This window comes from Grampus griseus (assembly GCF_964374135.1).
Source record: "Grampus griseus genome assembly, chromosome: X".
Taxonomy (NCBI): domain Eukaryota; kingdom Metazoa; phylum Chordata; class Mammalia; order Artiodactyla; family Delphinidae; genus Grampus; species Grampus griseus.
The window spans coordinates 115746843-115774434 of NC_138999.1; the positions used below are offsets into that span (position 1 = coordinate 115746843).

Consider the following 27592-nt stretch of genomic DNA (forward strand, 5'->3'; position numbering starts at 1 on the left):
AATCTTTGTGAGATTGAAGAGTTTATCTGCAAGAGATGACTCACACCAGGTAATTTACGTGTAGAGAAAACCTAGCATACAGACACACACATAATCCTTACCTTTGAGTCAATTATTTGTGAACTACTACAGTGCTGTTGTTTTTTTTCCCTACGAGGACAGAACAAGCAGAATCCGATTTAAATTACAGATGGAGATTTAGGCCCTTCCCAAGAGGACAACTTCTTATCCTGTTAAGAGACACTGGGGGACAATATTGAGATGGGTTATGAAAGATCGATTCCCCTGAGAGCTCTAAGAATAGGATCGAACTAGACAGAGCGCAATTTGCCACGCTTTGATTACGCTGAGCCCAGGTTTCTTTTCCAGAAGGCAGTGGGCTAGATTCGACGGTCTTTCATTGTCTGGCAGCGGAGCCTGAGCGGGGAGCTGGTGCAGTGGGGGACAGAAGGCCAAAGGCTTGGGGCCCAGCGCGCTGGGAGTGTCGCGTCCCCTTTAAGAGCGGCGGCGGCGGCGGCGGCGGCGGCGGCGCGCGCTCCGACGGCTTCCCTGGGGCCCCGCCCCTTTCCCGTGAGGCCTCGGGGAGTGGTCCGACAGCCGGCGACTGCGGGTGAGGAGCGGGGCCGGGGGCGGGGGGAGTTATGTCTCGGCGCGGTTGGCTGCGGGCGCCCCTCCGCCGCGGCGTCGGCGGCGGTGGCCCCCGGGCCCGCCGGCTCACGCTGCCGCTCTGGTTGCTCCTCGCAGTGGGAGTCTTTCGCTGGGCCGGGGCTTCGGACGGCGCTGGCGGAGAAGCGAGAGCCATGGACGAGGAGATCGTGTCAGAGAAGCAGGCGGAGGAGAGCCACCGGCAGGACAGCGCCAATCTGCTCATCTTCATCCTGCTGCTCACGCTCACCATTCTCACGATCTGGCTCTTCAAGCACCGCCGGGCCCGCTTCCTGCACGAAACCGGCCTGGCTATGATTTATGGCAAGTGCCTCAAGCCCGTGTCCGCCCCTGGCGCTCCCCCCCTTCTCTGCTACCCGGCTGCCTCGCCTCCTCTCCTGGCCCTGCACGGCCTACGTTCGGCTCCCCTTCCAATTCCTTCCATTTTCCGTCTCGCCTTTCTCCCCCACCCCCGTTTCTCTCCCTCGCGCCCCTTTTTTCTGCTACGCCCCTCGTTTCTCTGCCTTACCCCGTTTCCTCCTCAGCGTCGCCCCCCGTTTTCTCCGCTTCGCGCCCCCCTTTCCTCTGCCGGTCCGCACCTTTTTTTCCTCCGACCCCACCCCCTTTTTCTTCCGCACCCGCCACCCCCTCCGCCTCTGCCTACCGAGCGAGCTCGGGACCTGGGACTGAGGATGGGAAGGGAGTGGGTGCGGTGTCTCAGATTAGGCTGAGGACTGGGGGAGGGGAAGCCAGCATAGCGATCCATTTCTCTGGGTGTCAGTTCGTTTAAGGTCCATTGAAGCTGCAGTAGTATCTCTGCTGCTCAGCATCTGACGTTCTTTTGGAGCCAGAGTCCACCTGTCCCCATCACCCAGATCTTGCTACGCCCTGTCCTTTGGAGGCTGAGAATGAAAAGCTGACTCCCGTGTACCCCAAGTAAAAACCTGAACAGGAAAGAAGCCGAAGAAGGCTTAGGGCATTTTTGATGACGTCCTGATGTATTGTACTATGCCTGTAATATCTGATATGGATACGTATGGTTGCCTCTTCTAATTCAGGCCGTGCCGCGGTGAGGACAAGAGGTAAAGATCTTCCAGCAGCATGTTGTACTGTAGGATGATCAGGACAGTTCGGCCAAACAGTAATTAGGAACACCACGCATATGCGGTATTGTGGGTGACTTGCTGGTAGCATAAGATTATTGACAGATCGTTGAGTAAATGGCTTCAGTTCTTGTGTCTTAGTGTGCTTTCTTTGCGAGGTTTCTTATTTATCTTTATTTTTTGGTCATGAGGAGAGAAGGGCAAATCAAACCATGGACTCGGAGGCATTTTGGCCTCATGAGAGGAAAAGATGCATATTGCTGACTGTCTTAATCTAAGATGACCGCGGAGGCATATATGGCTGGAGAGATGAGGGCAGACAAACAATCCTTTCTGTGCAGTACACGAGCGAAGATTATCTTCATTTGGAACAGGCTTAAATTGATGAGCTTGTTGAGCTTTGTGTCTCAGGCTTGCAGATAGGTGGGAGAAGCCTTGGCACAAAAGGACCTTTCTCCACACACGCCCCCCCCCCGCCCCTTTCCAGTAAATACAGGCTTCTGGAACGTGCAGCTCAAGGGTAGCATAGCAAGGAAAGGTAGTTGTGCCCATCAGGAAAATGCAGGAACTCAGGCTTATTTTTCATTTGTAAGGTAATAAAATTCTAAGCCTGTGTGCAAAATATCTTTGCTCCCTAGGATTCTTAGTTTTTAGACATATTGGGTGGTTTTTCATATTTCATGGGTTTTTTTTTGCATTCTATTTGCAGCGCTCCTTAAGCTAAATTAGCCAGATAAGCTATATATCTCTATATAATTTCTCTGTATACCTGTGTGTGATTTATTTACTATCCTCAACAAACCTTTGCTACTCAGCCTACTATGTTATGCACAGAAAATACAAAGAAGTATATGATCCCCACCTTCAAGGAACTTATCCTTCTTGGGTAGACAGGTCATATAAAGAAAATAAAGGCATCTTAAATTCCATTAAATGCCAAGTAAGTATTACGGTGTTAAAAGAAGGAACTGATCACAGAAACCTCTTTCCTGTAGAGAGATATAGTGTGATGAAGTGGTTAAAAATGTAAGGCTTTAGACCAGAGGTCTGCAGATTTTTTCTGTAAAGGGCCAGAGAGTAAATATTGTCGGCTTTGTGGATCACATCAATCTCTGTGTTGTGGAAATGTGTTGCATTTTTTTCTTTGTTTTGTTCTTTTCCTTTCTGTAAACCCTTAAAAATTTAAAAGCCATTCTTAGCTCTTGGACCATACAAAAACAGACCATCACTGTGATTTCCAACCCCTGCTTTAGAGTCAGACCTGGGTTCCTGCCTTACTATGCCAATAACTCTGTGTGATCTTAGGCAAGTCCCTTACCTTCTTACACTGTCATCTATAAGTTAGGAACAATGATAGTAGCATTATTGTGAGGAAGAAATGTTTTTAGCTTAGTATCTGACCCCTAAGTAAATGCTCATTAAATGAGAGCTGCAATACTATTATTATTATTGCTGTTATAACTGCATTTTCTCAGGTTAGGCTCAGAATATTTCTTTTAATTGTTCAGTCTTGTAAGTTAAGAGGCAGATATAGTATTTTTTATAAAAATCAAATAGGGACTTAGAATTTCCCTGAAAATATTTGCTGTTTGGTAGTTGATAATCATTAACCTCCTCTAACTCTTGGGCTAAAGGAGAAAAATGGGATTACTGATTGCTTTCCCTGATGTTTCTAAGTTAATGAAAAGTGATGGAGTACCTTAGTGTTGGTATTTTGTGAAGGAAAAGCAAGGGTATCTCTTGTGGAATATAAAGTGAAAGAGTGTTATCTGTGAGTCGATTTGGGTTGATTTGCCACGACTTGGCATTCTTTAGCCTGTCTCATTTTCTCAATATGGGTGATGGGGGCTGTGGATGAACAGCCTCCTGACCAACTCCCAAGTCCAGTTTGAGAAAAGATGGGGCTGGGTCAAAGTATTTTCACTGCCATGGAAATGGACATTTTCTAATCCTAATTACCATCTGCCATTTACCTATTTTTACGACTCTTGTACCATTATAGCTGTTACGTTAATGTATTATTTTAAGACCTTTATTTTTCAGCTTGACTTCCAGATGAAAGGGCTTCTTACTCTGGGAATGTCCAGACCTCCAGGATTCAGCCCACTGATGATTTAGCTATCTAAATCCCAGAAAAATGCTACTTAAAATAAGCTTCTCCTTTATTTTTTTGAGAAGCCGGGGTAAAAAGAGAGAGAGAGATTAAGTTGCCAATGTGGTCAGTTTCTAGATTGTAATATAGCCTAATTGCCCCAGTTACAATGTTGAAGCACCCAAGTGTTCTGTTCATTGGGCTAGCTTGCTTAAGAAGCTTAAAAGTGAGTCACCGTTAGTAAGTCTGAAAAGTGATCACTCACTGCAGTATGTTTACAGATGGTATAAAAATCAGAAGACAGGGAAGCAATATTTATTATGCCTTAAACTACAGCATCCAGAGTCCTAGGTTTAACTAATGCGATTTATCAATAAATATTTATTAAGTGTCTTTGATGTATGTGATATGATGAGAAATACAGATATGAGTCATCATCCGTGTCCTCAAAGCACTTACAATCTAGTGACTGAATAGGTAGTGTTTACTGAGCATTATAATGTGTTAGACACTGCTTAGGTGCTCAACAAATATCATCTCATTTAAACCTCATAACGACCCTGTGAGACGGGTACTATTATCTTTCCCATTTTACAGATGAGGAAATTGGGGCACAGGGAGGTTAAATGACCTGCCCGAAGTCACATAACTTGTAAGTATTAAGGCAGGATTCAAACACAGTCAATCGGCCTCAGGAGCCCCATTCTCTTAGCCCCTTAAACCATATTGCCTCATGTTGAAGAGATAAAACTTATCTATAAAGACAAAACAGGTTAGTATTATCATCACTACATATGAGGAAACTGAGGTTCAGTGAGAAGTTATGTACCCTAGGATCACAGACTAGAACTTGATGGAGCCAGAATTCATATTTCTATCTGCCTTCCAAACTTGTGCTTTTTCTCCTACACTCTACTGTACTAAATTTAATAAGGTTGGATATGAAGGGAGTTAACACTTAAAGTTACAAGGGTTTTGGAGGTGAGTTGTGAGGGAAGCTTATGAGAGAATGGAGACATAACCACCAGAGAGCAAGTTAGTAGTGATGAGAGAGCAAGGAGGTGATTAGAAAATTATAGACTTTGGAAATAGAAAACCCAGATTTCAGTTCTGGTTTTGCCACTTAATGCCAAGTAATGTTGGGCAAGTCATTTATCCCCATTTTATAGATAAGAAAATAATGACTGAGAGATTTGTAGTAGTTCAATTAGCTTTTCAGACAGAATCTAACAGCATTTTTCAAGAAGTAGATAAGTGTTATATGTGTACATACACACAATATACACACACACATAAATAAATACACACACACATACATATACTTTTTAATCTGTAGAAATCTTATCAATTTTGGCCACACTCAATACCCCAGTGATGTTCCTTCCATATTTTTGACTATTAGAGGCTTCTAGTGTGATAATCTGGAAGAATGTGCTGAAATCCATTAGAAAACCAATTTCCACTGTGAGACTCATACAGTGTTGCTCATACAGTGTTGTGGCCTTGGGTGATACTGAGTTCTGTATCCCTGGGTGGGTCTCCAGCACAAGAGGGTCAGGAATGTGTAGGAGGAATGGGACTTCTCTGTTTTGTGAAAGATATCTCTTTGTGGTTGTACTCTTTGTTGCCTGTTAGTGATAATTTTAAATTTCATGATATCAGTAGTTTTTGTGCCTCTATCTATGTAGGAGGCTAGAATTTTCTGCCTTATCCCCTTAACAAAGCACTCCTTTTGTGTACTTTCTGTTTAGTGAGAATTGCTTTAACTCTGTGATTAGGATTTGACCTTTCACAGAACCCAAGTTAACTTGATCTGTCAACTGTATTCAAAGAAATTCCAATTTTTCAGCTGTCTGATGCTTTTATAAAAGGATCTTGATTTTTTCCAACCTAAGTAATTATTCTCCTTGCTGGTGTTCTAACTGCCAAGGTGTGTGTTTCAGATTTGTCCAAGTGCTGAGCCCTCCTCAGGGCACCCAGTGACATTTCAGCATTGGGTCAGGGCGTGGTAGAACCAGTGGGTACTCTTCCTTACACAGTCAAGCTTGGGGATATGGAAAGAATTTATGCTGATATTTTTACTGTTTGTAGTAGCTTAACTGTGATTTTTACACATAAATGTAATGGGACAACTTACTACTACTGAACATCTTAATTAGAAGGTCTTGTGAGATAGTAGAGAAAAGAGCTGTCCCTATATCATATAGGCAGGATGACTATGGATTGATAGCCTTTTCTCTCCCAGGTTATGTTTATCAAACACGGTTGATATCCAGCCATCACTTTTTAATTTTGTTTCTTTTTTTGGAGGTGAGATATTTTCAAAGTGTATCTTTCATTTATTATTTTTAAATTTTAAATAAATTTATACCCCCTTCACCCATTTCTACCACCTCCCATCCCCATCCCCATGTCTCTGGCAACCGCCAATCTGTTCTCTGTATCTATTGAGCTTTGTTTTTTATTTTTTTTTTAGATTCCACATATAAGAGAGAGAATACGGTATTTGTGTTTCTTTGTCTAACTAATTTCACTTAGCATAATGCCCTTGAGCTCCATCCATGTTGTTTCAAATGGCAAGATTCCATTCTTTTTCATGGCTAAATAATATTCCATGGTGTATATGTACCATATCTTATCCATTCATCCATCAATGGACACTTAGGTTGTTTCCATATCCTGGCTATCGTAAATAATGCTGCAATGAACATAGGGGTGCGTATAGCTTTTTGAGTTAATGTTTTCATTTTCCTTGGGTAAATACCCAAAAGTACAATTGCTGGATCATATAGTAGCTCTTTTTTTAATTTGTTGTGGAACCTCCATACTGTTTTCCATACTGGCTGCACCAGTTTACATTCCCACCAACAGCACATAAGGGTTCTCTTTTCTCCACATCCTTGCCAACACTTGCCATTTTTTGTCTTTTTTATAATTGCCATTCTAACAGGTGTGAAGTGATATCTCATTGTGCTTTTGATTTGCATTTCCCTGATGATTAGTGATATTGAGCATCTTTTTATGTACCATTGGCCATCTGTGTGTCTTTTTTGGAAAAATGTCTATTTAGATCCTCTGCCCATTTTTTAATCAGATTGTTATTTTGGTTTTGAGTTGTATGAGTTCTTTATATATTTTGGATATTAGCCCCTTATCAGGATATGATTTGCAAATATTTTATCTTTCATTTATTTTAAATCTGAACCTTTGTTAAAACGTTTTTTAGAGTCGATGTCATTGTACTGTTTACCAGTTACTCGTTGCTGCTCACTTTAAAAAAATACATGTGACTGTAAGTTGACCAGAAGGATCCTTCATCTCTGCTTCCTCCTCCCTTCTCAGCCAACTACTGCTCTTACACTCGCCGTTTCTGCTTTATCGCTTCCCACTCTGGCTTCTGCTCCCACCTCTTCACTCAAACTGCTCTTAGCAAGGTCACCTATGACCTCCTTGTTGCCAAACCCAATGGACACTTCTTAATGCCTATCTTCCTCGACTTTGCTGCAGCATTTACTAGTTTTCACCACTTCCTCCTCTGTTCTTCCTACTCCTGTGGCTTTTCCTTCTTAGACTCCTTCATCATCTCCTTCTCCTCTACCAACCCCTTAATTTTGGCATAAAACTCCAAGCATATATCCATAGTCCTCTTCCCGCTTTGTTTGCTCCCTAAGTAATCCCATCTGTGCTTCACTTCAACCATCTTATGACCGCTAAGTGTATATCTCCAGTCCAGATCCACCCCCTTCCTTGAGGTCCGGATCCCACATACTCAACTGTGCATGTGTCACAGGTACATCAAGCTCAACATGTCCAAAACGGAGCTGCGCATTTCCCCCTGTAAGTCTGTTCCCTGTCCCACTGACTGGCCCTCCTACCCCCCGATTGCCTAGGCCAGCTTACCCACCTAGTTGCCAAGTCAATTTAGGTTCCTCTTAGTTTTTCATCTCCCTTCTTCCCAGTCCAGTCAGTCACCACATCCTTCTACAAGATAATACTTTCTAAAAAAAATCCCCCTCTCTCCCTATCTCTGCTCTCTTAGATTAGGCCCTGCACTCTTAGTGCGTGAATGGCCTCAGTGGCCTTCTATCTGACCTTTCTGAACCTCCGTAGTCTAGACCAGTCTTGCTAAAATAAAAATCTGATGTCAAGCCCTTTGACATCTGTGGTTCTGTGGCTTCCTTTTGCTTTCAGGACAAAGTCTACACTCCCTTCCCCAACTTGCGAGGTCTCTTGTTTCACACCTCAACTCTTGCCACTTTATATCCCAGCCATACTGAACTATTTATGATCCCCTAAACGGGCTGTGTTTTCTCACTCTTCCTTGACTGGGTATGTACTACTATTCCTCCTACCTGGACAACCATTTTCTCTTACTTTGTTACTTGCTTAGGTGACACCTCTGGAAAGACTTTCCTAATGTCCCACTCCCTCAGGCTTCCTTAGGTACATCTTTTCTGTTTTTATAATACCTTGTATATATGTGTGTGTGTGTGTGTGTGTATATATATATACACACACACACACACACACACACACACACACACACACACATATCGTGTTATAATTGTTTATTCAGTCTGTTTTCACCAACTGGACTGAGAGCTGCTTGAAGGCGGGACCTTGTTTTCATCTGTGAACCCCGGGGGCCTACTTAGCATAGTAGTCCAATCATATATATTAAAAGAAAGGCTGACTGGTTAGGGTGAAAGAGAAAGGAGAAAGGAGACAGGAAGGTAAAATGCCACTAATAGTGGAGTTAAGGAAAGTTCCAGACGTTTGAGTTCAATTTGCAGTTGAGGTATATCTATACACTGGAACATTATTTGACCGTAAAAAGGAATGAAGCGCTGATACATGCTGCAATATGGATAAACCCTGAAAACATTATGCTAAGTAAAAGAAGCCAGACATAAAAGGTCACATATTGTAGGATTCTACTTATATGAAATGTCCAGAATAGGCATAGAGAAAAAGTAGATTCGTGGTTGCCAGGGGATGGGAGTCAGGGTGGGGGAAATGGAGAGTGACTGCTAATAGGTCTAGGGTTTCTTTGTGGAGCAATGAAAATGTTTTGGAATTGGATAGTAGTGATCAATATCCAACTTTGCGAATATACTAAAAAACACTGAATTGTACAGTTTAAAAGGGTAAACTTTGTATAGAATTATATCTCAATAAAATCATTATTAAACATTTTGATCAGTATAGGTTTATAGTACCTAGATCATTGTGCATATTTGAATGTCAATATGATGATCTAAGTAAAATTCCAGCAATACATTGACATCATAGTGTCAAAGTCAGGACTTCTGTTCCATGTTTTGATTTTGAAACATATTTTAAAATTAAAATCTCACCTTTTAGTATTAGAAGAACTCAATCTAGAAAAATTATTGACTTTCCAATTTGTAAAATTTGTGTTATTTGGCCAGCCATGTGATTTAGGAATAACTTGAGAAATGCATGTGTTTAAGTCTTGTGAATTGATGGATGGAGGTGGTAAACACATTTCTAACATGATTACACAGTTAGGTTGGGACACCTTGGAGCATATTCTGTGTACAGATGACTTGAAGGTATTTCCTCATTTTGTTACCTTCCTAATCACTTATTTATATCTTGATCTAGGGACGCAATGATACACGTTGTTACCCTAGGGAATGTTTTCCCTTCCTGTCCCACTGGCTTATATGAATATCGAACTCTTAGATTTGTGAATTTAGTAATACTTTAAAATGTAACTTCATTTGGTCTAAAAATGAGTTTAGAATCACAAGGGACTATCATAAGAGGTTTTCTGTTATCAATTCAAAGGTATGTGTGGGGTACAAAAGAAGTAGTCTCTGTCTGAAAGAAGAGCTTATATTATTCTTTTATTATTTCCAGGTCTTTTGGTGGGCCTTGTGCTTCGATATGGCATTCATGTTCCAAGTGATGTGAATAATGTGACCCTGAGCTGTGAAGTGCAGTCAAGCCCAACTACCTTATTGGTAAATGTTAGTGGAAAATTTTATGAGTATACGCTGAAAGGAGAGATCAGTTCACATGAGCTCAATAACGTTCAAGATAATGAAATGCTTAGAAAGGTAAGTTCTTCGTTAAAGGGAATCTTTGGATTTTTTTTAAGGTATATAATAGCAGCAAAGTGATTCAGGAGAAAAATAATGCATTTTTAATGATATTTAGAATAATCAGTCTTTTCAAATGGAGTAAAACCTCAATTAACGAATGTAATGCAAGGCTAAGGAAATTGACATGTCTATAGTTTGCTTTTCTGATTGAGGCTAAGTACTACAACCCTTTTTGTTTCACTCTGTAGTGTTTACAGTTGTAATAAATGGTGACCAGTATTGAGTGAAGCAGAACTTATAAGTGTTTCTTTCAATTTGCTTATGGCCCTTAGAGTTTTATAGTACTTCAGCACATTGAGTTTATTTGATAATACCTAAAATATTCCATTAATATTTTTTGAATTCTTTCTTGCCTTGATTGTGTTCTGTGCTGAGCACAAGTTAATCTTTCTTTGATTCATAATCTGGCACAACTTCAGGGGCCTCAGCCTGAGTATCAGGTACTGTACCATGGTGTGCGTGAAGCTTGATGTAGGTTGGGTTGCAGTCTTACTGGCTTCCAGACATTCCTGGAGCTGCTTTCTCCTGTCCTCCCCATAGTTGCCATCCTGAAGCTTCTCAGGGCCTCTTTGCTCATGTCTCTGTTTTCGCCCACCCTTGGCCATTTGCCTCCACTTCTGCCCTCTACATTGGCAGGACTTGGCTTTTATAGCTACTTGGTTGTGTTCCTGACCATCTTTAATGCTTTTAAAAATTTCATACGAACTTACAGTTTACTTTGCAGCAAGAGGTTTTTTTCCACCTGTGGAAAATTCCAGTTCCTTAAGAGTTCTAGGAAATGAAATTTTAGCATGAGTATGTGTAGCTGCTCTGTGTTCATGTCAAATACTACAGCCTTATGAACAGAAGGGGGCGTCTGTATTATTATAGGAAATAGGTATTAAAAGGAATGGGCTGGGGCTTCCCTGGTGGCGCAGTGGTTGAGAGTCCGCCTGCCGATGCAGGGGACACGGGTTTGTGCCCCGGTCTGGGAAGATCCCACATGCCGCGGAGCGGCTGGGCCCGTGAGCCATGGCCGCTGAGCCTGCGCTTCCGGAGCTTGTGCTCCGCAAAGGGAGAGGTCACAACAGTGAGAGGCCCGTGTACCGCAAAAAAAAAAAAAGGAATGGGCTGTCAGGACTAGAAATCTGACTTGTGCAGAAACTTTTTACCGCAATATTATGTTATATACCTTTAGAGATGTTACCTATGCAAGAAGTCTGTTTCCTCTTGCCAACAACAATGCTGTACCCCCAAGTTTTATGTTGCCAGTTTTGGGTCTCTTATTTAAAGCAGACATGTTCATACTTTCTCTTATTTAAAAAATTTTTGCTATCATGGTATTTTAAGATACTTTGCACAGATAGGACTTAACTGATTGTTCCAACGCCATCATCTCCTTGTCATTTGGTTGAGAAGTGGAATAACAGCTATCCTATATGAAATATTTTTCACTTACCACAGTGGTAATATTCTTGCCTTTTGCCAGTTTAACATTTAATCTTTTTTTCTTTTTGCTCATTTGATAATGTAATAAGAAATCTTCTGAGGGAATTCATCTAAAAGAACTCTTTATTTTAACAGGTTACTTTTGATCCAGAAGTATTTTTCAACATATTACTTCCTCCTATCATATTTTATGCGGGATATAGTCTGAAAAGAGTAAGTGCTTTTGTATTTCATATACTTTGAACAGCCTTAAACTCCATGGACTTTATCATCTTCGACACCTTCAGAAACAGGCAGTTCCTTCCAGGTTCCTCTCCCTCCTCCCTCTCCTATCCTTTTGACATGCTGAAGTTTATGCCCATACAAAAATTCTTTCTCTTACTTATTTCCTTGAATGAATAATGCATTTAATATTAGCATAGCACACTAGAATAGAAAACCTTTTCTTTTTTAAATAATTGGTGAGTATTCTAACACGGTGTAACTTTTTTTTTTTCCGTCAGAGACATTTCTTTCGAAACCTTGGGTCTATCTTAGCGTATGCTTTTCTTGGAACCGCAATTTCTTGTTTCGTAATTGGGTAAGTACTTGAAGCTTAAAACACTTTTAGCCTTCAAATTATCATTTTACAATAATACATATTTGACTTCTGCAGTATTGTATTCTCGAATGTGTCCAAGAACTTTTGCAATAAAATGTATTCACACAGATAAGTTGTTTGAATTTTCCTTAAGGCTAAGGCGTTACCATATTTAAATGACATGCAGTAAATTTGGGATTAGTCACAAAGTACTACAGTAGACCCATCTTTCTGTTCTTACTGTATTGTAACTTCTTTAACAGTTGATTTTTTTTCTAAAGTAGACATATGTTTATTGAACAGATCAATAATGTATGGCTGTGTAACACTGATGAAAGTAACTGGACAACTTGCGGGAGATTTTTACTTTACAGATTGCCTGCTGTTTGGTGCTATCGTATCAGCAACTGATCCAGGTATGTTTTACATGAGTGTGGAGCTTAAGTACTTAAGTTGTACAGTGGTTTTCCATCAACACACATGTACGTATTTCTTCCTTTGAGGTGTAGAATTCAGGATTAGGTACTCCCCATCTTACTATACTTTCCAACTGTGGACGGAAAAAACAAAATTAATGGCTCCTTTTGGCTTAAGCACACATTTGTTTCTTTTTACTGTATTTCCTATTACTAGTCCACAATTTGATGATGTTTAAATGAGGGCCGTAAGGTATTTTCTTCAGAAATTCAGGTTGGTCTCTATCCCTAGTGACTGGGTATAGAAGATGAACTATATTAGTTAAGATGGGTAATAACTATACATTTCCTTTCAAGCCTCTAGAAAACAGATCCCTAAAAATCTGTTTACATTCAGCCATCTGCATTTAAGAGTAAGAAAAAAAGTTTTAAAATGATTGTTAGAAGGCTGTTGTGCTAGAACAAGTGTGATTTGGGGTCATTGGTGGGCAGTAATATACATTAAAGAATTGTTTTTATAAAATTGGCTTTTGGATTATAAAATAGTTTTGATATTAGCATGACTAGAGAATGAATTTAATTGTTATTGAGTTAGATAAGTTAGATTGTAGTTTTTCTAATATAGTATTGGTGAGCTTCACAGCTACATTCAGATTGAGAACTTAGAGAATATATAGGCTGAAGAGCAGAGACTGCATTTTTTGAACTAAAGATGCAAGTTTTCTTTTACTGATGCTAGATTTTAGATCCTTGGTAGAGGTTTGTTCTCTTTTACCCTTTGACCTTGTAAGTTAATAATCTTTAATTATCATCCAGCATAGTCAAAGGTTATCTCTGAATTCCTATGTTAACTCTGATAACACAGGGTGTTATAGAAAGTAGGAAAATATGCTCTGTACTCTATAAGAGATGATTTTAGAAGCTCAGAGGACATTTTAGAGAGGTATTTGTATAGTTTGGCATTTTTAGAACTGAAAAGCAAATCGCCTCCTTAAAGATAGTCAGGGCTGCCCCCTTACTGTTTGTAGCTGTTCCCATTATCAGTATGAAGTTGGGATGGTTTTTGCAGGAAGCCAGTGGTCTCTGTTTTCCGTGTTCTCTTACTAGAAGCAAGGTCCTCGACTTTTCAAAATCTATGAGAAACCTGAGTCAGTTGGACTGGCTACATTACTTAAAACTGGTTTTGTTTTGGTGGGAGTATTGCCTGGATGGCTCAAGCAAAACTGTTCTGCTTATATAAAGCTGGATAGTTATATTTCTTCTGAATTATATAGGTATTTGCCCATATAATAATTCTATTATTTTGCAGTTGTTCACTTGATAGAAGGATGAGCCATAGGTTCTCTTTTTAAAATTCTACAGCATTGCTCCTGCCCTCCTTTTCTCCTTCTCTTGGTTAGCTTTGATATCAGGATATTCCAGATGAAATGCTTTGCAGTAGAAACTATATCTTTTAAAATACAAGCTTCCTGTTTTTTGGTTGGCATTTGAAGAGGCTCTCCCAACTCTGGTTATAATAATCTTTCATGTCTGCTTGGGTTTATTTAGCAAGCGAGCTGTACGTGACTCAGCAATTAAAGTTATAATGCAACTTCAGTCTCTTCTGATTTTCTAAGAATTCTCATGTAATTGTTTCCTAAGAGAAGGTTTTTTTTCTTCTCAAGCTGTAATAGCCTGATGATTGGATTCTTATTAAGTTAAATATAGCAGCTGTAATTCTGGTCATAAATTTTATCCCAACCGAAAACCAAACTTGTGTTTTCATTTCCTACTGTCTTTGCTAAACTGGTGTGCTTGAAATTTGTAAGTCAAATAGAAGTGAGTTGTAAGGCTCCGAGGAAAAAATGAAGTTTGCAGCAGGAAATGCTTTTCATAATAGTTTTCTTCATCAAAGATTAATGATCACCTGGTCTGTAAGAAATTCTGCATGTATTTTTTATGGAAAAGAAATGTACAAGACAAGATTATTAGCATTTGCATGAAGAATGTAGGCCAACTCAGTCCTCCAAGGTTATTTTCAGGTGTTTGTAAGAGAGAGAAGGGAGATATTACAGGTACACAGTTATGGAAAAGAAAAATATTGACATAAAATTACTGAATCTTTGATATGGTAAGAGAATGTTTATTAGGATTGAATTCTGAGATGAAGAATGAATTTCTAAATAGCTATTACGATCATCTGTGAAGGGAAAAATGTTATATTTGTAATGTCTTAATATTCCTCTGACTCTTTCTACTTGCTAGTGACTGTTCTTGCCATATTCCACGAGCTTCAAGTTGATGTTGAACTCTATGCACTTCTTTTTGGTGAAAGTGTCCTCAATGATGCTGTTGCCATAGTGCTGTCTTCGTAAGTGTTTGTTTTCTTATTATATTCTGTATATTGAATGTTAGGGTTCTAAGAACCAAAAGTCACTTATTGAGTGAAGTGCATTATGAATGGAAACATTTGAAAAACTGAAGCATTTTTTTCCTCTTGAAGAAATATATACTTATAGATAACGTGGAAAATGCACGGAAGAAAAGGAAGGGAAAAAAATGATATGTACTCCTGACACCTAAAGACAATTACTGTAAACATTCTAGGACATTTTTTAAAATTCTTTTTTTTCTATGCATAGTATTTTTACATAGTTGTGATTGTAGTGTATGTATAATTTTGTATTCTGTTTTAATATTATAACATGGACGTTTTAGTTTTTCATCAAATTAAATTTTTGGCGTACATGTATATTCGCATGGTTCAAAAATCACAACGATATAGAAGGGTATACATTGAAAAGTCACGTTCTTACTCCTGTCCTCATCCACCTGTCCCCGTAGCCCCTTACATAGGTAACCATTTTATTAGTTTCTTGTGTATCCTAGTATTTCTTTATTCAAATGTAAGCACACATATGAATAAATATTCTTATTTGCCTCTTATTTCTTATTTTAAAAGTAGCATGCTGTATATGTTCTATACCTACCTGACTTTCTCTCACATAACTATATTCTGGAGATCTTTCTGTATCAAAACAAGGAATTTTCTCATTCTTTGTTTGCAGGTGCATAGTATTCTATGAACTGTACTATAGTTTATTTAATCAGTCTCCTATTGGTGGAATCATAAAGGGTTTTCAATTCTTTGCTATCCCAAATAATGCTGCAGTGATTAACCTTGAACTTAACCTGTTTTATATATGCACTGGTATATTGGTAGGATAAATTCCCAGAAGTGAGATGAGTGGCTTAAAGGGTAAATACATTTGTAATTTTGTTACATTGCTAAATTGCCTGTCAAAGGTATTATGCTATTTTGCATTTTAACCACCAAATTGTGGGAGTGCCTGTTTCCTCATAGCTTCACCAACAGAGTATTTGTCAGACTTTGGTATCTTTGCCAATTTGATGATTGAGAAATACCTCATAGTTTAATTCATATTTCTCTTATTTAACATAATCATTTCAGAAACTTTTTAATTTTTAGAAGTATTAAATAATACACTTTTTAAAGATAATGAAAATGAGCAATATTTTAATCTAGTTATAGAAATTACTATACATGCTACCAGAAGGTGTTTGCAGGTGAAAGAATGGGTCTGAACCTCTGAGGAACTCAGTCCTGCCAACTCAGTCCTGCTAAGCAAATATCTAACCCTATAGACAGTTGCCTTTACTCCACACCAGAACTTTCTACAAGAGAGAAGTAAAACCCCTTCACCTTTCCTCCTTACTTTTATTTCTCTCCTTAATTTCCACTTCATTAACTATAAAAGAGTAATCAGTCACTGACTCTGGTTTACACAGCTTGATTGCCCCCATTGTCTAACAGCAAAGTGAAAATTATCCTTTCTGAGATGTAACACTAATCCCTTAAATGTTGTTTATGAAGATGTGCAAAAGATCAAATCTTCTTTTGTGAATGTAATGTATATAAATTCTACCCCCTCCACCATATTTATTGCCAGATTTTTTGCAGCTGTCTACAACTAATGTAAATTTAATTTAAGAAATAAAGCCCAAAGGCTAGAACTAATATTGATACTAAATGTATGTACCTTCAAGGATGATAGGTGCAAAGTAAAAGTTTTCTATTGTTTGAAGGGAGGAAGAAATGGATAGTGTGGTTATAACTTACATGTTATAAAAAAAAATGAAGCTACAAAGATTGTTGAAGTTTTCAGCACATAAGAACATGTAAGATCACCAGTGCTACCAGACGAAGAGAATAGGGTGCAGGCAGTTACTTTTAGCATCAATTCGCCATCCTAGATAATTATTCTGCTACTTAATCATTTACTAATACGTGTTCCTTCCTCATTGCCCTAATGGATTAAGAGTCAGAAAAATCTCCTTTCTGGTCCTATCTTAGGCTGATGTGCCCTGTGCCTTAGTTTTTCCATTAATAAAGTAACTTATTTCCTGCAACTTTAAGAACAGTTGAATAGTATTAAAAGAAGAAAACTCATCGGAAAATTTTGAGCTTGGGGATGTACGTATCAGTGTTGGTGAAGAATAAATGTGTTAGAAAGAGAATGCCCTTTCCGTTACACGTCTCACAAAGAGGAAAGGACTTCTTGTCCTTCTGTTGCAACCTTTCTCAAACAGGGTCGTGTGAGAGAATTTAAGCCTTGTAGAGAACGATTCAAGTGATTCTTTCCTCAATTTTCCTAAGGATGGTACATAGCTAGTACTATTCTAGATTCACAGGCGATGAGTTAACTCATTCCATAGTCTGCTGGAAGTGTGGTGGAGAAGGACTGTATCTAAAGAGTATCATACCCGGGGAATCATTAGCTGTGTAAGTATCTTAATAGAAGTGAGCAAATGAGTTCCTGCCCAAAAGATGAAGGGAAACCAGTGATGTTGCTGGCTATGGGAGGTCACTAGCTGGAGTGCTCGGCGTTATGTTTTTCATCATCTTTCATTTGCCTCTAAAAGTACGTTAGATAGAAATAGTCTACCTTGTGTTGATTTCTGTTTGATGATTTTCTAATGTGTATATTCTATAGAAACAGCCTTTTACAAAGAGGGGGGCCCCTTTCTGAAGGACTTCTGCTTGGCAATTAACAGGTTAAGACATCTGTTCTTGAAATTTATGTTGGAAGTTGTTTTTGTTTGCTTTTTGACCTGTTAGGTTAGCAGTGACTTTTTTTTTTTGTTAACGTTAATACTTTTAATCTGGTGAGGGTGGAGTGAAACTGGTTCCCTCATATATTGCTGTATGAGGTAGAGCTGTGTGTACTGATACAGTGTCATACATACCTAGTTAGAGATGAAGTCTAAGTTGCATAGCATACCTCTGAATGGATATACCATGATTACCCTGGAGACCTAAATTCATACTACTTTAAAATATGTTTTTAGGGTCATTTACATTTTATAGAATATAAGTGTGAGTAAACAAACATGGCTGACAAACTCTTTAACTTTACTGGTTATCAGAGATATACATATTAAATTAGTGGCCATTTTTACCTATTCAGTTAACAAGAAAAAAATTGTTAGTGAAAATAGTTACTGCTGGTAATGGTCTAGTACAGTCATTCTTAACCGGGGACAGTTTTGCAGCCCCCCGCCCCCCAACCAGGGGATATTTGGCAATGTCTGGGGACATTTTGGTTATCATGAATGGGAGGAGGTTGCTACTGGCATCTAGTGGGTAGAAGCCAGGGGTGCTGCTAAATATCCTTCAATACACAGGACAGCACCCACCACCCAACAAATGATTATCTGGCCCCAAATATCAATAATGCCAGGATTGAGACACCCTGGAGTTGTAAAACTATATCACTTGTACATTGTTGTTGACATTGAAATTGGTATTACCTACTCTTTTATATTTTATCATTATGATAATAAAATTAATATTCAAAGTAGTTGACTTAGAAAGTAGAAAATTCCTGAAATTTCAGCTCTCAGAAATAACCACTATTAAGGTTTTTAATCCAGATTTTTTCCATTAGGATATTAGCATACATATAAATATATTAACTTTTAAACAGAAAGAGGCATAGCACTATACATGCTTTTCTGTAACTTGCTTTTTTCACATAGACATTGTACTGTATTAATACCTCCATTATCCCATTGTATGAATGCACTACAAATTTACCTCTCCAACCCCCTGTTGATTAATATTTGGTGTTTTCTAATATCGTACTATTGCGAATAGCACTGCAGTGAACATATTTATGTGTAAATCTGTGTGAATCCTTGAGAGTATTTCTGTAGGATATTTTTTAGAAGTAGAATTTCTAGGCCAATAGATATGATCACTAAAACATTGAGAGATGTAGTCATATTTCTCTCCTGAAATGTAATACAGATCTATTTGAAAGCCATTGTTCAACATGTAAAAGGAGCCATAGGTATAGTAATACCCTATTTCTAGGAATGTAGCACAGGAAAATCGTCCAAAATTTGTAGAAAGCACAAATAAGTTCTTTCACACTGTTATTTATAGTAGCAAAAATAATAGAAGCAAAACTTTTAAATGTCCGACAGAGAGGAAATGGTTAAATAAATTATGTTATATCCATTTGGATCATTTTTGAAGTCTTAAAAAACCATGGTTAGACTGTAATAATTCTTACGTCATTGTCAGTTGAAGAAGCAGAATTCAAAACCATATGTTCACTATGATTACAACTAAACATGAAATAGCATGCATGTAACAAAAAGAGGGGAAAGAAATACAGAAGGAAAATAATAGATCTGTCAGGGTAGTGGAATGATGGGGTGATTTTTCCCCCCTAAATTGTACATTGTATTACTCTCAGGATTTTTTTTAAGTATTCATAAAAATGCTACTGCCTCAAGATAAAATGTTGACTGATGTAGAAAAGATGAATTAAGATTTCAATCCAGAGGCCAACATTTGACTGAAAAGGAAGAAAACAAACCTGTCACCTCTTCTCAGCCCACCATGCTTTTCCTGTGTTCTTATACATTTTAGTGATTAAAGAATAAAATAATGATTAGTGTGAATCTTGAATTTCCATGAACCAATCCAGGGAAAGCAGTCTCAGGAGGCATGGCATCGATATTTTGTTCTTGCCGGCATTTTGAAAACTATCGCCAGGGAGGAAGGTTATTGTAGCAATATCCTTTCTTTTCTCCAGCCAGCCACTATATTTTCATGCTATAATGTAGTCAAATCTCATTTACAGTGGTGGAGCCCTTTATATGTAGGTAAGATAGCATGACATTAAAGGCCATTTCCTATTCACTGAAATAATATCAAATCTACCAGTCCCAAAATGATCTGGTCACTTTGAAGATTTAAATGCAAATGTTTAAATTTTTCAATTCAGATTGAGTCTCAGAAATTTCTAGATGCCATTACCAGAAATTCATGTTAGAGTCATACTTCAATAAAATAGGTAAAATTAGGAAATTTTAGCTTGGTCTTAGATTTTATTTTGTTTTGTTCTGTTTTTTAGTTTAACCAGCGAGGTATGAAGAGAACTTGGTAAACATGGTATATAGCAAGGCCATTTTTTAGCCTTGAACCATAAAAACATTGCAGTAACCACAGGGAGAATTCATTATATTCTTCGGAATGTGTTTTTTCTGCTTCTTTTCTTCGACATGACTTGCATGATGTCTTTGAGTCTGGATTTATTATAAAAACACTGGCACCTCAATTAACTGAGATGAGAACTGATTTAGTAATGGTAGGTGCTCTTGCCAGAGACCCACTAGCAACAGTGATTTTCTCCGCTGTATTTACTTCCTGGGGCGACTGTTCTAAAAGAAGTATTTTTAGACTAGGTTTGAACTGTGAGTTCAAGATGGAGAGTGTCCCTTCTAATTGCTTGTCTTGGCCTCTTACAGAGTGGCTTTCTTTCAGAAGTTCGAGGTGGAGGATCCAGCTGGGTATGCTAAAAGTACTGTCAAGTGGATTCTAATTCCTTGGCAGGCCTTTCAAGCCCTTTTATCTATAAAAGTCCATTTCAGTGAATGAATAGATAGGAGGCATTGGGCCCATTCTGGTATTCTAAAAGTTGAAAGGGTACTTTAGTCATCTTTTTTTTTCCCACAGGAAAAACAAAATGTGACCGGGTTGAGTATTGAACAATATTCTTTATATTCTTACGCCTCTGTTGGAAATACGGGGAATTTTTCATTAGTTTGTTCACATTAGTACATTAGGGCTTTCAGGCACTCAGTACCGGTAAGTCATAAACAGAGTCACAAAAGAATAGTACTGCACAGTATCTTGAGGCTGGAGGAAAAGGCTTGGTCCAACCTTATTTTGGCAATTCAAATCCAAAGTTTTTGGTTTTTACACCCTCTGATTTCATCTTCAAGCTCTACAGTAGGTAATTTTTTTAAATTTATTTTACTCTTTTTTTAGATAATGTTTTAAAAGTAAAAGTTGCCTCTAGAAGTAAGAACCACCTCTCTTTTGTAGCTCAATAGTAGCATACCAGCCAGCTGGAGACAACAGCCACACCTTTGATGTCACAGCCATGTTCAAGTCTATCGGGATTTTCCTTGGAATCTTCAGTGGCTCTTTCGCGATGGGTGCTGCTACTGGAGTGGTGACAGCTTTAATATCCTTTTATTCTATTTATCTTTTCTTGTTAACCTCACAGAGTCATTGAATACTGTGTTCCATGGTCTCCACTAGTTCCATAATTGACATAGTGTTATAATTATGAACCTTATAAACAAGTAGTTGGTTTGAAAACATTAGGCAATCATCTTTACCAATAAATAAAAGAATTTCATTGTTTTGTGTAGGACTTCATGCCCTCAAACACTCACTACAGAATTCTAATTGGACACAGTGACCCTTTGGGGGTGAACTTTTTTTTTTTTAAGATCCATCCACTTTATTTATTTATTTATTTTTTAACATCTTTATTGGAGTATAATTGCTTTACAATGGTGTGTTAGTTTCTGCTTTATATGGGGGTGAACTTTAAGGTTGTAGACTAAATTGATATAAAGGTAGATATATTCCAAAGAGCCTCTGCTTGTTCTGTACGGCTGTTCATCCTGGCAGTATTTTGCTCTTCGTTTAATAGGACAAATAGGAATGTATGACCTCGATGCCAGTTGAACAAAATAAGTTTCCCAGGTTAGGATAGCTGGGAGTTCATCTCAGCTGTCACCGATTTTAACCTTCTGCTCTCGAGTCCTATGCACTGCCACTAATTTGCTGTTAGAAATATTGAGTAAGTCAATCTTGTATTCATTCAAAAACAACCCTCTTTTTTTTACTCATTGTAGTTTTAAGTTAAAATATAATAAGTTAAAATATAATAGAAAATGATAGTTTAATAAATGGATCTAAATTTTGTTATTGGATTCTTTAAGTGCAAATATCCCTAAAATTCTGGAACTTCAGTTTTCCTTTTTATATCAGTGTTTCATTCTTCAAAAAAATTTCTTGATTGCCTGCTACATGCCACATGCTATGCCCTGTGTATCAAAGATAAACAAGACAGACGTGGCCTCTGCCTTTTGGAGCTTCTGATATAGAAGCATTGACACTTCACCTCATGGGACCTCAGTGTAGGAAGGTAGAGGGCTGGGACAGCAGGGAAGATGAGTGGGGCTTGATCTCTAAAGGGCTTCCAGCTCTAAAACTTCTAAGGTACTTTCATATAAAACAAGTACTTTTTCTGAGAATATATGCATTTTCAGTTTTGTGGTGGAAGAAACTTGTCTTCGGGCTTTTTACAGACGAACTGAGGCATAAAAGGACAGTGAAAAGAGTTCTGAAGAAGGACCAGGATTTCTTCCCTAGCATAAGTTCCTTGAGGAACTTAATCTTTGTGTTGTAGTACACAGTTGTTGAAGAGAATGTAGACTCCAGCCTGAGATTCGCCACAGCTTGACACGGGCCCTTCCACTGGCAAGTAACATATACTTGTTAGACTAGTATGAGTGAGGGACGTGCCTCGGTTTCTTCATCATGGAATACTCCACATCACAGAGGTGTTAGAGGATTAAATGAACATGAAATCTCATGGAAATGACATATTTCTTAATAGATATAAATTGCTATCATTATGGAAGCCGTCTCGCTTTGGGTCACAAATTAATAGAGTTGGCATGTTGCGTATCTGATCTGTCACTCCTGTCCTTTACTGTCATGTCTATTCTTTACTGTGTGGTTTCTAGCAAGGCATGTGATACCCGTAAAACAATTGGATGGACTAAGCTATAGAACTTTCTCGTGGAAGGGAAGGCTGCTGACTCCTTAGTACAATGCTTGTATTCAGAGTTTCTTTGCTTTGGTACCTCCTTATTCTGTGACTTTTGTGTTAGAGACTGGAGAACCCTTCTTTTGCTTTTATGCTTGCCTTGCTTCGACTACTATTTTTTCTAGTCACACTTCTGTATTATGAGATCTTGTTATCAACCTTGACAGTCTTACGTGACAAAGTTCACCAAATTACGAGAGTTCCAGTTGTTGGAGACAGGCCTGTTCTTCTTGATGTCCTGGAGTACCTTCCTCTTGGCTGAAGCATGGGGTTTCACAGGTAGGTTACTTTTTCCTTTTAATTGTAAACCCTTACAAGGAGGGACTTAGCCAGTGATTTTTTTTCTGTGTGTGGACCAACCCCTCTAGTGTTTGAACACACTTGTTAGGGTTGGGATTTATGCTGTCACTTTAGAATGTAAAAGATTTTCAATGGAAGCGGTTCCTCTCAACAAAGTAAGTCACAACTGAAAATTTTAACACTAAGCATCTAATTTACTTCTATAAAATAAGAGCCTCCGTATAGAAGTTGGGAACTCTCCTTTTATGTGAACTTGGAACTTGTTGTATTTATAGGTGTGGTTGCAGTATTGTTTTGTGGCATCACACAGGCCCATTATACATACAATAATTTGTCCACGGAGTCTCAGCATAGAACTAAACAGGTAAGAGAAACTTTATAGTTTGTGAATAAACTTTTCCTCCTTGCAGCAAAACAAATTTTTTCTTTACTGAAAAATAATCTTTGTTCTGTTCAAAGTGATGTCTGCTCATTTCAACTCCTCTTCTGTTGACTCCAGAGATAGATGGGATTGTCAGATTGAAGGGTGACAGCTTTTAGGGTATAGATAGGTCAGCAGAATAGCCAGGGGCTGTTATTATTGTGGCTCCAGTGGTCAGTCAGTTAGCTTCCTTTCCTTGTTTCCCTTGTCTTACGGCTTTTTATCCTTCCAGTTTTATTGAGATATAATTGGCATACAGCACTGTCTAAGTTTAAGGTGTACAGCATAAGGATTTGACTTACATACGTCATGAAATGACGACCACATCATCTCATATAGATACAAAATTAAAGAAATAGAAAAAAATTTTTTCTTGTGATGAGAACTCTTAGGATTTACTATCCTAACTATTTTCATATGTAACATACAGCAGTGTTGATTCTATTTATCGTGTTGTACATTACATCCCTAGTACTTATTTATCTTATAACTGCAAGCTTGTACCTTTTGACCACCTTCATCCAATTCCCCCTCTCCCCACAACTTGCCTTTGGTAACCACAAATCTGATCTCTTTTCTATGAGTTTTTTTGTTTGTTTTGAAGTATAATTGACCTACAACACTATGTTAGTTCCTGTTATACAACATAGCAGTTTGGTTTTCCTATACATTTCAAAATGATGACCATAAGTCTAATTACCATCTGTTACTGTACAAAGATATTACATAGTTATTGACTGTATTCCTCACACTGTACATTTCATCCCCATGACTCATTTATTTTGCAATTTGAAATTTGTACCTCTTAGTCTCCATCACCTATTTCTTTCCTTCCCCCACCCCCAACTCCTCTGGCCACCACCTGTTTGTTCTCTGTATCTGTAACTCTTTTTCTGTTTTGTTATATTTCTTCTTTTTTTTGGTTTTTAGATTCCACATATAAGTGAAATCATATAGTATTTGTCTTTCTCTGACTTATTATACTTAGCATAATACCCTCTAGGTCCATCCATGTCGTTGCAAATGGGAAGAATTCATTCCTTTTCATGGTTGAGTGATATTCCATTGGGTACACACACACACACACACACACACACACACACACACACATCTTTATTCATTCATCTATTGATAGGCAGTTAGGTTGCTTCTGTATCTTGGCTATCGTAAATAATGCTGCAGTGAACAGTGGGGTGCATATATTTGCTGAGCTCTTAAGTTCAAATGCATTTTACCCCCACCATGTTTATTTTATTTTATTTTATTTTTGCGGTATGCGGGCCTCTCACTGTTGTGGCCTCTCCCGTTGCGGAGCACAGGCTCCGGGCGCGCAGGCTCAGCAGCCATGGCTCACGGGCCCAGGTGCTCCGCGGCATGTGGGATCTTCCCAGACCGGGGCACGAACCCGCGTCCCATGCGTCGGCAGGCGGACTCTCAACCACTGCGCCACCAGGGAAGCCCCCTACTAGCTTTATATATGGTTGATTTATTACCTTTATTGTATATTTGCCTTTACCAATGAGATTTCTTCTTTTGTAATTTTCATGCTTCTAGTTGTGGCCTTTTCATCACAGTGATGTGAACAGGTGGAGGTGGGCAGGCAGCAGGGGAGGGTACAGAGCACCAGGCTATAATGTGTAAGCCCTACTCCCTCAGTGAGGGCTGAGACCCATGTAAAAAGTGAAATCACATGGCAAGGTGCTGTTGTGAGAGTCGTCATGAAGCATTCTGTGCCAGGATAAAAGGATTTGAACTGGATCTTACAGCCCGTAAAGAGGGACGTGTCTTGGAACTGCCATATTTTTAGGGATTGCAGGGTTACCAGTTAGGGCTCTTTCACAGCATTATGGGTGGGAACTGATGAAAGTTAGACTAAGGCAATGGCAGGGACAGCAAAGAACATTGCAAAAGAAAAATTGGCAGGGTTTGCAGGATCAGGACAAGAATGACTGAATATGGGGATTGAAGAAGGGAAGCTGACTGGGGAAGTGAAGGGGTAACATTTCTGGCTTTTTCTGTGGGCCCAGAAAAATGTCATCTCTACATTTGCTCCCCTCTGAATCATGAGTTTGGGGGGATATACATGAACGTTACATATTTGAAGTATCTGTTTCAATATCTTAGTAATACTCATGTTTTCAAATTATGTAACTTTATTTACTGGACTAACCTTTTAAAATTTCGTTTCAGTTGTTTGAGCTTCTCAATTTCTTGGCAGAGAATTTCATCTTCTCCTACATGGGACTGACACTGTTCACATTCCAGAATCATGTCTTTAACCCAACATTTGTGGTAGGAGCATTTGTATCCTTTATTATGTGTTCCATTTTGGAAACTTCTTTTTAAATTGAGATTTGCATGGGTTTTCTGGAGGGGTGATTGATAAGAATACAGTTAAATATATAAAATTTTCCTCTGAGTAAAGCAAATCAGGATTTCAACTTTTTTATCTATTCTATTCTATTTCCATTTTTTGTTTGTCACACAAATAATACTAACAGATTGAAATGACAGAAAAAAAGTCTCCTGCCATTCTGCCAACCCCAAAAGATAAAACTGTTTGTCCTTGATTACTGAAGGGAAGAAAGAGAGATTGGATGGTGGGGAGAAGTTTGCAGTCTGCCACAGGGCAGTAGTTGAAAGATGATGAAAGATGGAAGGAGGATCACCCACCCCTCCCTCCTTCCTTCCCTCCCTCCCTCCCCCCATCTCTCTCTCTCTCTCTCTCTCTCTCTCTCTCTCTCTCGTTGAGTTTTTAAAACCCAGCTGAAAAGGAGAAGCTGATTACATGAAAGACAGCAATCAATAGTGCCAGCCTCATGAGAAGGCAGGAGGAGATGGAACCCAAAGCATGTGGGGAGGGACGGGCCTTCAGTGGGAGGGAGCACAGCTCTGCCATTGTTCCAGGAAAGGGTAGGGTATGTAGAGATGAGGGTACATTTGCAAGATGGCGTTCCTGTCTGATTACTTCTATTTTTATCTGTAAAGTAGGAGGTGAGATCATCTGCTGAAAGTGAGATAGGAGCAGGTGGCCTATCAGTTATCTATTATATAACAAATTACCCTAAAACTTAGCAGCTTAAAACAACAAACATGCCTTATTTCACATGGTTTCTGAGAGTCAGAAATCTAGGAGCAGCTTCACTGGCTGGTTCTGGCTCCAGGATCCCTCCTGAGGTTGTAGTCATGCTCTGGGCTGGGGCTTCACTCTCTCGAGACTTGACTGGGGATGGAGGAGCCACCCCAACCTCACTGACATGGCTGTTAGCTGGAGGCTTCAGTTCTTCTCCGCGTGGACCTCTCCATGGGGCAGCGCACAACATAGCTTTCCCCAGAGTGGGTGAGCTGAGAGAGCACCAAGATGGAGGCCAAAGTGCCTTTTATGACCTAATCTTGGAGGTGATGTACCATCACCCCTTCTGCCATTTTCTATTGGTCACACAGACAAAACCTGGTACAGTGTTAGCAGAGGCTATACAAGGGTGTGAATACTAGGGAACCCTCTAGGAGGCTGGCTCCCATAGGTGATAGGAGTTTTGAGAAGAAGGTTTGGAAATAGTGGTTGCAAGAGTGGGAAAGTGAGTTGACCAAAGGAATGCAGTAGAATCGCTGAGCAATGTTAGGGACCCATTTGAGTTTGAGGAATAAGTATTAACAGTAGAATCAATCTGCCCCGTTGTATGACTTTGTCCAGGAGAATTTAGCTGTAAGCGTGGAGAAAATAGATAGCTGAGTCCTTCTGAGTTTGGTGTTTTGTCAGGTCGGTGCAATGAAAACAGAGGGGTAAGTGAATGCAAGGTATTGGAATGAGTTTTATTAAGATGTGGCTAAAAAAGGAAATGAAGAAGGGAGCGGACTGACTGATGGAAAAGTAGCAAGATCTTTGGACTGGAGGTCCCAGTGAGGTGGAAGAATTATCCGGGATAGGTGAACATGAAACATTGTGGTCAGAGAGAGAGATGTTCGAATTAGTGATTTTCAAAAGAAGTACTGTTTTTAAAAAAACACCTCAGAATGAAGATTCTGCCAAAAGAGATTGGCAGAAATATTTCTTTAATTAAAGCTCTAAGTAGGATCTGTGTTAGAAAGTGAAGTATTACTGAAATGCCATTCTGCAGTCTTAGTCTTCTGAGAATTAACTTCAGGCAAAAAATGATAAAGCCTTATTCATAAGAGAAGAACCTTAGCTGGAAGACTCCCATGAGATCAGTAACTTCATATCCTGCTAGTCTATGAGAAATTTTTTGAGCAGTCAAGTGTTTTGATCCACT

The 27592-nt window shown here is 38.9% G+C and overlaps 1 protein-coding gene across 1 annotated transcript in view; it reads left to right on the forward strand.

Annotated features, from left to right (window-relative positions):
- Positions 1-641: 641 nt before the first annotated feature.
- Positions 642-27592, forward strand: part of SLC9A6 (solute carrier family 9 member A6) — a gene marked incomplete at its 5' end in the record, with an annotated part of 52371 nt that continues 25420 nt past the window's right edge. Inside the window, 10 exons of the mRNA XM_082680814.1 lie at positions 642-969; positions 9727-9926; positions 11535-11612; positions 11903-11979; positions 12283-12395; positions 14640-14745; positions 20797-20938; positions 22774-22879; positions 23176-23264; positions 25512-25625. Of these exons, the coding sequence (XP_082536940.1) occupies positions 642-969; positions 9727-9926; positions 11535-11612; positions 11903-11979; positions 12283-12395; positions 14640-14745; positions 20797-20938; positions 22774-22879; positions 23176-23264; positions 25512-25625 (1353 nt within the window). The remainder of the gene's footprint in view (positions 970-9726; positions 9927-11534; positions 11613-11902; positions 11980-12282; positions 12396-14639; positions 14746-20796; positions 20939-22773; positions 22880-23175; positions 23265-25511; positions 25626-27592) is intronic.